The sequence below is a fragment of the Vombatus ursinus genome, unplaced genomic scaffold (assembly GCF_900497805.2).
Source record: "Vombatus ursinus unplaced genomic scaffold, bare-nosed wombat genome assembly UNPS02014785.1, whole genome shotgun sequence".
In the NCBI taxonomy this organism is placed as follows: Eukaryota; Metazoa; Chordata; class Mammalia; order Diprotodontia; family Vombatidae; genus Vombatus; species Vombatus ursinus.
In genome coordinates, this window is record NW_020954563.1 from 14,596,326 (window position 1) to 14,609,285 (window position 12,960).

Consider the following 12,960-nt stretch of genomic DNA (forward strand, 5'->3'; position numbering starts at 1 on the left):
ACTATCTTGGGGAACTTAAATGGTTTTCATTTTATGGAGAGGGAATAATTGCAGGGCTTTTAAAAAACACCTTTCAATTAAAAAATTGAGTTAATTAATTAGATTTAGTGAAGTAGCTAAGAATATATATCTCTATACAAATCTCTATATCTCTCTATCTATACACATATACTGAAGTCAATAAAAGCAATTTTACTACCCCCTTTTCCCTCCCCTCCTCCAAAAAAAATTGTGAAAGCTGAGGGACCTTTCAAGATTATATCCTTGAATTTAAGAATACAAAAGAAGATTGAGAAACAAAACTGTAGCAAGGCTAGAAAAACTACTTCCCCTATTGCGATATCTTCTTTAGAAATCTTAGAAAACATACATTAATATGAGCTATTTAGCAGTGTAAACAGGGCTATATAATCAAAAAGCTAAGAAATATCTTGCTAATATGTCGAAAATTGTGAACCCTCCCTTTACTAAATTAGTAACTTCTATAATTTTACTTATAAAAATAATAAGAAAAAAACTACAAAATTCATTTATGAAATGAGAAGTTATAAATCTTATTTTGATGACCAGACTATCACAGCTCTTTCATGGAAAAATGTCTCCATCTTGTGGACTTTTAGGAAAATGCTGTTATGACACCAAAATGTATTATTTTCATCTCTACAGACTTGAATCTTCTTTAAAGTTACTACCAAAAGAACAGATATGGCCTTGGGTTCTCAATGGCTATATGGTATGATACATCCTACCTAAGCCAAAAAGACTTCTAGGAAAGGTTCCGTGATTGACTGCACACCTTTTGTATAAGAACCTTCAGTAATGTGCCAGAATTAGTCACAAATTTTTATTTTTAGGACCAAATAAACTTATGAAACAATCGACTAAAGCATGGCGATACTTTGACCTATGTCAGTGCATCCACACTAAAATAATCATAAATCATCTAAAGTATAATAAACAATTTGGAGGCGGATAAATTTACTTCTACACAGATAATTTACATGGGTATCAAAAAGCCCTAGGAAGCTTTCTAACAGCTCCCTCAAACATCCACTCTCCTAAACTTCCAAAGGCTGGGAACCATCAGAACTATTAGAAAAAAAGAAAACCTTGACTTTACCTTATGTCTATAGCCTTTTTCTTTCTGTTTGCCTCTTCTCCTCAATACAGGAAGTTCTTCAAATTGATGTCTTCCTTCAAATAGGACAATCGATTTTCCTGCCACCCACGCTTTTTCAGAAGGGTCTCCTAAGGTTTCCACGTAGTACTGCCGATAAGGCCTCTGGCTGGAAACTAGTGAAAAGACATGTATCTGGTTTTATCTCAAAAAAGAAAATACTAAGCACAAGAAAATGATGAAAACGACATAAGACTCATCACTGGTTGAAAATTGCATTTATAAAAAAATTTTGAATAATTTTCTGAGAAAGGCCAGAATACTCAACTCAACTTAATTATTAAATACCCCCATCTAAGTTATTTTACTACAACTGTGAGGATAAATAGTCCCCAGCTTTCAGGGGAAAACAGTTAACTGAAGTAAGTTTACATTTATACATAAATAAGGAACAATGCAGAACACAACCAATTAGTGCTACACAAGAAGTACAAAGAGCAAAGAAAGACTACTCTTGCCTAAAGAAAAGGATAGGGATTAGAAGAAAACATCCCAGAAAGAAGGAATATAAAGAGCAAAAGCAAACGTACTGGGAACAAAGAACAGTTTAGCTGGGTTGGAACATAGTACTCATGAAAAGAAAATAAATGTAGACAAAGTTGAAGCCAGAGCATAGAGATCTTTGAATGCCATGTAGACAATGGGGAGCCAAATATTCAAAGTAGGAAATCAAAAAAGAATACTCTTTAGCAAATTGGGGGGAGTTGAGGCGGAGAAGAGAAGTAGAGAGAGATGAAAGGAGACAAGACATTAAGAAAAGCATTTAATAAGAAAATGCTATTTTTACAGTATGCAAATTATTGATTTGAGTACTACATGATAGCAAACAATTTAGATACTGCTCAAAATAATTAAAATGCAAATTAAACAGACCAATGCATTGATTCCTCTTATAGAGTGCTACATATTTTGCACTAGTGAAAAGTTTGAAGGGGAGACCATCATAAAGAATAATCAGCAATCGATGCAAAGCAAAGCCTAAATAACTGGTCTTTTTAATACCAAAACGGAAAGAATGTTATCATCTTAATTTTTATAGGATTAAATGAGCAAGAATGGATTTGGTTAGGAAATAAGAGGGGAAGAAAAGAGTAAAGAGCACTCTGAAATGGCTTGAGCTTTTCTTAAGGAAAGCTTGAAACAAATCTAGGGACACGTAGCAAATCAATTTTGCTAAAGCTGAGAATCTATATAGGTAAAGAGTGAAATGAAATTGGAAAAATATGCTGAAGCCAGACTGAATGACCTTGAATGCTTGGCTAAAACACTCGAACTAATAGAAGACAGTTTACTCTAGGATGAATAGAGGGAGGTGATAAAGTGAACATAAATAATATTTATGCTACATATTTTACCTTGCCTCTTCCTTCTCTAATAATATTTTCATAAATAATTTCTCAATATCTGCTACAGAGAAAACACCATGGCAAAAGCTGAAGAGTAAAGATAATTAAGACAGGAGCCCTAGCCTCAAGGAGTTTATAATATAGTAGATAAAACAAAAAAAGTACATAAAAATCTATAATAAAAAGTAGAATGGAACAAATGTTATGACAATGCTACTATATGATCTGGCATGACAGAGGGGAAAGAAATCACATGGAGTAGGAGAAATACAGGAAGGCTTTAAGAAAATATTATATCTTCAAGGCCTAGATTCAAAGAATGAAAACAATGTTTAAAAAAAAAAGGATAGAAAGCTCTGATAAGAAAAAAAAATCACAACTAGAGGCAAAAGAACAAGGTGTGTATTGGCAAATGGTATATGCAAGGAAAAACAACAAGGCAACAAGGTGTAAAGGCCAAGTTAAAGAGTTTACTTTATTTAGTAGGCAATGAGAATCTACTGTTCATTCCAGAACAAGCATCAATGACATGATAAGAAAAGTTGAGGTGAGGCAGGAGAAACTAGATAGAAACCATTGTAATAAGTCAGTGGTACAAACAGAAGCCAGAATGAGAAGATCTGAGTAGGTGATAAAGAAGCATGGGCACATAAATTCATTTTTTTGATGTTTATGAATGGAAGGAGATAAGATGATAGCTTGAATGGGCAAGTAAGGTCTAGACAAAGTTTATTTATTTAATATAGGGTGACCAAAACATTGCAGGAAGAGGGTAGAGAGCCAGGGGAGTCAAGATATTAAAGACAGAAAGGGTATACTGAATGGAGTAAGGCCCTGAATGACATAGAAAGTGATACAAGCAAAAGCAATAGTGAAGGAGTTAGGCTTGTGGCAAGGATGGGAGGAGGAGGAGGAGGTAAATAGAACATATTTAATGTTGAAGTATCTCAGTATGAATGTCTCTAATCTCAGTAAAGCTGAAGGCCAGGTCATGTGGTCAATAGGAGCATTAGGTCTTTACTTACTTTATAATATACTAAGTTAACGGATGAATATCAAGAATTATTGAGTAATAGTGAAGGCACAGCTGAGATTTGAGAACAGTTATTTGCAATGGACCAAATCATCACAGTATGTCATGAGGCAGTGAATTAAAAGCAACAATAGGTTTAGAGAAGGAGACCTAAGTTCCAGCCCTTGATTTGTCATTAACTAACTTTTCTAATCATGTGCAAGTTATATCCTCTCTGAGCCTTGTATGTGAAATGAAGGGTTTGGATTTAATCTCTAAGGTTCTATCCAGCTTTAAAATTCTATGATCATTCATTTATTACCTACTAAGTTAAAGTCAACAAATATTTATAAGTAGCTTTTGAATCCCTCTGTGACCTCAACAGGGCCTGTTAGGTTGCTTATCTGTGAACTACAGGAATGGACTACATGGCCTCTAATATTCCTTCCAGCTCTGAAGTTATAATCCTATGACCCATTCAGAATAGGGACAAATTATAAAATGACATATTTTCATTTGATTAACCTGACATTAAGGAAAATTCTACTTTCATGGAATTACACAAAGTGGGATCACTTAAAGAAAAGACAGAAGATATCCTGTACAGTGACAGCCAAATCGATTATTCCATTTTTTTCAAATGTAGTATTTTAAGCAAAAGGAATCCAAATATGATGACCATGAAAAAAAGTAGCTAAACCCACTATTTCTTTTTATTTTTTTTTAAGGCAATTGGGGTGAAGTGACTTGCCCAGGGTCACACAGCTAGTGAGTGTAAAGTGTTTGGTCTGAGGCCAGATTTGAACTTAGGTCCTCTTGACTTCAGGGCCAGTGCTCTATCCACTGCCCCCCCTCCCTGCCCCCCCCCCCCCCCCCCCACTATTTCTTTTAAAAAGTAATGGAACTTTAAAAATAATCTCCACTGCAGACACAAATAGCTGTGATTGTTTTGTAAAATCTCCATAGCAATTGGAATAGGAGTCAAGTTGACAGGATTTGTGTAAAATTCAAAAGCAGGTTTTTTTTGTTGTTGTTGTTCTTTTTTGGCAAGGCAACTGGGTTTAAGTGACTTGCCCAGGGTCACACAGCTAGTGTTTGAGGCTAGATTTGAACTCAGGTCCTCCTGACTTCAAGGCTGGAGCTCTACCCACTGTGCCACCTAGCTGCCCCTCAAAGGCAGTTGTTTCTTTTTTAAGAGCAGTTGCTACTTCTTCATAATGCAAATTAACTAGCTGTGTGACCTTGGACAAGTCACTTCTTCTCTGGGTCTTAGTTTCCTTACCTGGAAAATGAAGGGTCATTCTAGCCAATTTCTAAGGCTCCTTTCAACTCTTACATTCTATCTTCTATATCCCTACTAATTCTGATAGTCTATTCTAATAGTCTGGTTTTTTTAAATTTTTTTTATTTTTAGGCAATTGGGGTTAAGTGACTTGCCCAGGGTCACACAGCTAGTAAGTGTCAAGTGTTTGGTCTGAGGTCGGATTTGAACTCAGTTCCTCCCGACTCCAAGGCCGGTGCTCTATCCACTGCGCCACCTAGCTGCCCCTCTAATAGGCTGTTAAAGGGTCCTATGCAGTTCTAACATCTTAGGTTCTGGGATCCTTTCCTTCTCTAATTTTTGATAAGTAATCTCCTAAAGGTTTGATTATATCTAGTTGAAATGAATTTTTTAAAAATCAATATATTTTATAGAAAAAGAAAACTAAAGTTTGATGCTGACATTTAAAACTGGATTATTCCTCATTTCTCGTTATTTATTAAAGAACAAAGCAGAAATGTGGCAAATCAAGTTGAGTAGTTAGCAGTTTTCTGAAGAACTAAAACCTTTTTACAGTGATCATTCTAAAAACAATGTGCCAGATTCTTTTAATCAATTTAAGAACAAGATTATGTAGTTATAAATATGGTTTCAAATCTAAAATTTTGTGGACATCTCTTTTCTGTGTAATTTCAGAGCCGCTAAAAATAAGCTCAAACTAAAAATAAGCTCCTGTTTTCAACAGGAAAAGTTTCATCCAGAAAAAAGATTCTTCTGTTTTTTATTTCTACTTTCAAATTTACCACCACACTTTGCAATTAATTAAAAATTATTTTTTCTAAATCGAAAGATTCCTACCAGGGCCTGAAAACTAAGTTGAAAATAGTAACTGCAATAGAATATGTCTTCAGCAACCAAGAGAGTAATTCAAATGGCCATAAAGATAAAATCAAGGGAATATAAAGTACAATAAAGTTTTAGAATAACATTCATTTTTCATATAAGGAGGACACACTTTGAAAAGATCCCATTTGAAGCTAAGCAGATTTTTTATATAGTTATTGTCATCGGCTGGCATTCTGCATAGCTATATGCCTTTAGTACAAACTGGGGAAGGGAGACGCAGTGTTCACTATACCTGCATATGGTACACATATGGGTTGGGGAAAGAAGACGAGGTGTAAGTACTGCAATGTTATATAATCCTACAACATGAAGTTAATAAAATTATAGGACTTATCACTGGGAAGGTATGTTTGTGATCATCTAGTCCAATCATTTCATTTTACAAAGCAAAAAACTGAAGTCTAAAGAGAGGAAGTGGTCTCTTTACAGTTACATGTAAATAATAAGAAGGGCAGCTAGTTATTTGAACCCAGATCCTAACTCCAAACCTAATTCTCTTTCTACTATATCATACTTGACCCCATAGCTCATATTAACTTAATCAACTTTAGCAACATCCTGAACATATCAATAAAAAATTGCTCAAAGTACAGACTAAATGTCAACCTGAATGAAACCATTTCAAGTGTATAACCTTAATAATCAATATACTAAGACAAAAAAGCCAAAATGCTTATTAGATCAAAGGTTCTATTAAATATTGACTACCTAGTTGTGTAAACTTAACCTCACACAAATCACCTATCCATGGACAGGTGCAGCAGCATTTATTGGAAAGGAATCAGAAGACTGAAGGGGCAGAGGGGAGTCCCAGCTCCCATACAGAGCAGTGATATGTCACTTCTCTAATCTATAAAACAGGGATTATAATATTTGTATTATTTCTATCACAGGGTACGTAAGGATTTTATAAACTTTAAAGCACTATATAAATGTAAGGCTATCATCATTACCCTCATCATTGACGACTTTCTTTAAATGAAACAATACCTTGGGCTCTATTTGAGTAACTACAATATTTTTTTTAAATTTTCTTTTTAAAAGTAAGATAACAGTAAAACACCATGACATATTTTCATTCATGAAATACTGAGAAAAAATTTCACATCTGTTAAACTAAAATTCTAGTTTAATAAAAAGTACAAATTCATCAGTCTACAGAAAACTATCTTGTAAAATCAACTATAGGCATTACCTTTCATTTTTGAGTGAGTGTTCATCAATGGATCACAACAAATTCTGCTGGGCCACCATGGACGTCTGTTGAATTTTGCCCAGACAAGTTGTCCAACTCCGTATTTCAAGGGAGCAGGCTTTTTCTTGGGTTGACACTTGGGACAAACAGAACAGGAGCAAGTCAGTAAGATGGAAATCCTTTTACAAAGACATCTTCTAATAGTCAAAGAAATATACTACTGGAGATAGTATCTGAATATAACCCTCCCATACTTAAATTTCAGAAGATAATGATGTGACACAGAACAATATATATCCATCTTGGTTCATAACAGTAATTATAAGTATTTCAATATTTAAAAAGATCTATGATTTCATTCATCTGGGGAGTACCCCTTGTGCCGCCCTGTCCCCCCCCCCAATTAAATGGTAATCTATCTACATCTTAGTAGATTTAAGGACCAAAAAAGTTCATCACCTTGCAACCAACCTAGTGACCAGGCTCTCCAAATTTAAGCTGGGACTTAACAATTTATCATTAACACCATATGTAAGGGGCAGGAGGTGGCATGGTGGATAGAGGACCAGTCCTGGAATCAAGGAGGATCTAAGTTCAAATCTGGCCTCTAACACTTACTAGCTGTGTGACCTTGGACAAGTCACTTAATCTGGATTGCCTCCCCCGCTCCCTACCCCCCCAAACCCTCACCATATTTACAGCTTGATCAGACCTGCCAGAGCTGTCACTGCCTTCAAGAAGCCAGAGTAACTTCTATATCACGATTAAGATTAAATATATGGTATTTTAAATAAGTAATACTGGTTCATATTTGCTTTGCTAAATGCAGGATGTTTCACAGAAGCACATACAGTAGAACATTTTTTATATATAAGCTTGATTACTGGCATAGCGACATAAAAATGTAAATATTTAAACAAACCCTGATGCTAACATCAGTGCAAAAAAAAATAAACCAAAATAGGTAGTCAGAAGGGAAAAGGTGAAAGAAGAGAGAGAACAGAATAAACTGGAGGGGGGGGAAGGGAGACACAGGATGGAGGGAAATACAGTTAGCAATAGAAACTGTGAAAAAAAATTCTGAATCAAGTTTCTCTGATAAAGGACTCATTTCTCAAACATATAGAGAACTGAGTAAAATTTATAAAAATAAGAGCCATTCTCCAATTGATAAATGATCAGCTGATCAGTTTCTCAGAAGAAGTTATCAAAACTATCTATAGCCATATGAAAAAAATACTCTCACTACTGATTGAAGAAATGCAAATTAAAACAATTCTAAGGTGCTACCTTATACCTATTAAGATTGGCTAATAGGACAGAAAAGGCAAATGACAAATATTGGAGGCGATGTAGGAAAGATGAGATATCAATGCACTGTTGGTGGAGTTGTGAACTGATTCAACCATTCTGTGCCCCAAGGGCTATAAAACCATGCATACACTTTGACCCAGTCGTGCCACTACTAGGCTTGTATCCTAAAAGAGACAAAAAACGAAAGGAAAAGGACTTATATGTACAAAAGTTTTTATAGCAGCTCTTTTCTGGGGGCAAAGATTTAGAAATTTAGGTGACACCCATCAATTGGGGAATGGTTAAACAAGTTCTATTATGTGATAAACAGGATGCTCTCAGAAAAACCTGGAAAGACTTGCATGGGCTGATACAAAGTAAAATGTACTGTGTACAAAGTAACAGCAACATTCTAAGATGATCAGCTGCAAATGACTTCACGATTCTCAGCAGTAAAACAATCCAAGACAACTCTGAAGGGCTTATGAAGAAAAATGCTGTCCATCCCCAGAGAAAGAACTGATGATGTCTGAATACAGATTGAAGAATATTTTTTTTAAACTTTATTTTTTTGAGTTTTTTTCCCCCTATGTTTTCTTTCACAACATGACTATTATGGAAATGTTTTGCATGACGACACATGTGTAAACTACATCAAAATTGCTAGCCTTCTCAATAGGGGAGGGAGGGAAGAGGAAAAAAAGAAATAAAAATAAAAATAAACCAAAATAAATCAAACTATAATGTTGCAAACTATAATCTTCTTCAAGAGTTTTTGCCATGTGTCCAAAAGGTTCAGTGTTTAATTCTAAACAAAATCAAAGAAGAAATGTTCAGCTTCTCACAAAATGATCCAAAATATGAGAAATCTCATACTATAGTATAAGCACCAAGGCTGGTATCTATTCTTCATTCTAACAGGGAAATTCTGGTCCTTCCAATTTCAAGAGATGAATAAAATCTCTCCAGAAAAGCATGAGGAAACAAATCAGAAATTTCCTAAGTAAACTCACTAAATTCCAATGACTTTCCAATCCTAAACTACAAAAATATACTGAATTTTTCTGATTTTAGAAGAACTTTATTACCTCCCAAAAAACTCTGAAGTACGAGTCAATGTAATTTAGTATAGCCAGCAGTGGGGACTTGTTGGGGACTTCACCCTGTGACCATATTAAGGGAAAGGAAATGAGTTGGTAAAGGAAGAGGGGTGGAAAGTTCTACATCCATCAAAGGCTCTGTTATGCCCTAACTATGACCCAAGAAGTACACTAGTCAAGTGTGCTAAAACTGTCTGATCATTCCTGAAAATACTTTGAGTGGTTCCCAAGGCCCAAGGTGCCTCAAGTAAGGACAAGAAGAGAGGAGCCCTCAGGGACAATGTAGAAGCAACGAGGTAAAAAGGTAATACAATAATGGTAGTTTTTTCTATCATCCTTATTCTCCCTTCCCTTCTACTCCACGACCAACACTTATAAAGAATATTGGATATGAAATCAGACGACCTGAGTTTTGAATCCTAATTTGTTTGCCACCTACATGAGACCTCCAAAAAATAATTTAGATTAATAAATTTAGATGATTTCAATCAAAACTGAACGTTTCCCAGTACAGAGGAGATCAGATCATGGGATTTAAAGGTAGAAGAGACTTTAGAGGTTCTCTAAGCCAACAAATTTTAGATGAACTGAGTCCCAGAAAGGTTAAGATTGTTTTGCTGATCACAGCAAAGCTAGAATTTGTATCCAGGTCCTTTGGCTCCAAATCCAGGAAACTTTCCCCACCACATCTCACTAGCTATTCAAATCCTAGCTCTACCCTTACTACCAGTATGACTGAGGCAAATCACTCAACTTCTTGATCCCCATTTTCCTTATCTGTAATAATGGGGGAGGGTGGAGAAGAGGGTTAAGATTAGATCATCCCAAGTCTCATCTAACTTAAGAGCCTATGATTTCCATAATCATTAGAGGAGTCTATTTTCTGTATCATTCATTCCCATAGGAATTTTTTTAACTTTATGTTAAAAAATTTAGAAAGATTACTTATTTGACACACATTAATTCTGAAGTATTTTATTTACACCCAAGTCTTGGAAACTACTGGATCAGTGAGACAGACCAAAGAAAGAACTATGGGAACCCGCAAGTACCAAATCAGTTTCTGGACATCGCTGCTCGAAGTCCTTATATAAGGTACAGAAAAGTTACAAATCTTCATCAGTAGTTACTTCCTCACAGGGAGTTATTTAAACCAATAATATCACAGGTCTGTACCCCTTCCCTACTTTGCATCTTCCTCCTCATCCCTTGCCACTCCACCCCAAGAGCAAGAAACCAAATTCTAACAAGGCAACAAACATCTTCTAAGCTCCTTGTCTCAAGCCGAGAAAATCTCTTTAAAAATTCAACTTTGGGTGAGCAGCTAGGTGGTACAGTGGATACAGCATTGGCTCTGGAGTCAGGAGGACTCAGTTCAAATCTGGCCTCAAACACGTAACACTTACTAGCTGTGTGACCCTGGGGAAGTCACTTAACCCCAATGCCTAGCCAAAACAAAAACAAAACAAAAAAAATTTTAACTTTGGGTTTTTGGTCAATATGCAAAAAAAGTAACAAAAATCACACCATGTTTTGCTAAGGTCTCTCACTTACTAATACTGGTTTAAAAATAAAACTATAACCTCTAAATTTTGCTGTTGTTGTTAAAAGGGTAAGAAACTCTGCCAGACTTTGTTTTAGTATCACACAAAATGAGATGATGTGGAAGGGCTATGATCTGCTGTAGGAAAGAATACCTACTGGTATCAATGCTATCACAGACCTAAATAAAATATTTGGGTATATTTTTATAACCACAGGCAAAAATGAGTTACATAAAGATAGCTGAAGAGTAGTAAATAGTGACTCACAAGTGTAAAGAGATCTCAAAAACTATCTAATCCAAACTAAAGAATTCCCTCTACAGGATCCTGACAAGTAGTCATCTAGCCTCTGCTTGAGGATCTGCTGTGATAGGAAAATCCACTCATGTCCAAAGATCATGCCACTTTGGGGCAGCTATCATTCTAAAAAGTTTTTCTTGACACTGAGCCAAAATCTGCCTCTTCAACTTTTACCCACTGCCCTTAGTTCTGCCCAAAAGGCCAAGCATATTAAGTTTTATTAATTTTCAACATCATAGCCTCTGAAATAGTTGAAGACATTGATGATACCTCACTTAAATTTTCTCTTTTCTAAGTTAAAAATTCCTAGTTTCTTCAGTTGGTCCCTCATAAGGTATGAGCTTTAGTCTCAGCATTTCAAGAAAGAGTCATTAATTAGAACAGGGTCCTAAGACATAACTACTTCAATGCTTCCACCAAAGTCTTATTCCAATTTTCCTCAGTGCATGGGGGTTACCCTGGTCTCAAAGCATTAACAAGTTCTCCTAAGGAAGAAAGCTTCAAATACAGACCCTGCAAGAGACCAGAGTGTCTGTTTACCAAAAACCTGGTTACCTAAGGGCAAAAAAGCTTATCAACAGAAGGTTTAGGCAAAAGATGAGGACATTTTTGGCTACAGAAAACCATGAAACAGCTAAAAACATAAAAGTTGTACCTAAGTTGAATTCCATCAGATTAGAGGTAGTGAAATGGCTCTAGAATTTTTGTCCCACCATAAAAATTTCAACTTTAATGAAATCTAAGGAAACAGGGTTAGTAGTTCCTAGGTAACAATTTCTTGGAGATATCTGAAAAAGTCCTAGAAAGGCTGTCACAACCATGGGGGACCTAGGTTCTCATTTTATTTACTACTGAGAACTCTTTTAAAACAAATCTCTCACAAGATGAGACAACAGGAAGACACTGATTGCAACCCTCTTGATAGTCTGATATGAGAGGTATCCTAGTTTCAGCATATGCAAAAGATCAGAAATAGTAAGATTTAAGATCATGAACTGAGAGCAAGAATCAACCTCAGAGGTCATGTAATTCAACATCCTCATGAGACAATTGAAGACTGGAAAAGTTAAGTGAATTGCCTAAGTTCATAAAAGTAGTAAGTTACAGATCAGGGAATTAGTTTAATTCCCCGGACTTCTAACTGCAAATGCAACACACTTCCCACTGAATCAAGACAATGGCTCATATTATTTCTTGGTTACAAGCATTCAATTTCAAGCAAACCTCTAAAAATATGTTGTTTATATTTAATAGTCCTTTCCATAACCTCTGTCCCTTCCAACACTAAATCTCTGATGTTCTGAATATGCTCTAAGTAAAAGTTCTGTGCCTAAACAGATGACATTTTCATGGTTTCACAATTCATCGAGTCTTCATCCTATGGCTGGAGCTAGAAGGGTCCTCTGACACCATCTACCTAGTCCAATCCCTCACTTCCGTTACTATTCCCTCATTATGTTACGTGTTCTCCATTATGTCAACTCCTGAAAAATGCTAATTTCCACTAAGTGCCTTTAGTTGTTTACATGGAAAAAGCTTGAAATGAAACATTTTGAGACTGAATTATACAAAATATGGGCTGAAGTTAATTCTAGAATTTCAATTTCAACCTCCTCTATCCTAACCTGTAAGTCAGGAATAGGTTAGACTAAATGACCTCTAATCCTAACTCCAACTAATATTTTTTCATTTATAAGTAAATACTCAATTTACTAGTAAAAATATTGTTATTATTATTTAGCAAATGGAAAGTCTAGTATCAAAATACCAGAAAACTTCATTTCTATTAACAGCCATCATTTAATAATAAGTCCAAGGGTGGGGAA

The 12,960-nt window shown here is 35.5% G+C and overlaps 1 protein-coding gene across 6 annotated transcripts in view; it reads right to left on the minus strand.

Annotated features, from left to right (window-relative positions):
• NSD1 (nuclear receptor binding SET domain protein 1) overlaps positions 1-12,960 on the minus strand; it is a 132,464-nt gene that overhangs the window by 86,956 nt on the left and 32,548 nt on the right. For all 6 annotated transcript variants that reach the window (XM_027867280.1, XM_027867276.1, XM_027867275.1 and 3 more), the window contains 2 exons: positions 6,898-7,033; positions 1,121-1,293 (listed from right to left, as the gene is read on the minus strand). In XM_027867280.1, the coding sequence (XP_027723081.1) occupies positions 1,121-1,293; positions 6,898-7,033 (309 nt within the window). The remainder of the gene's footprint in view (positions 1-1,120; positions 1,294-6,897; positions 7,034-12,960) is intronic.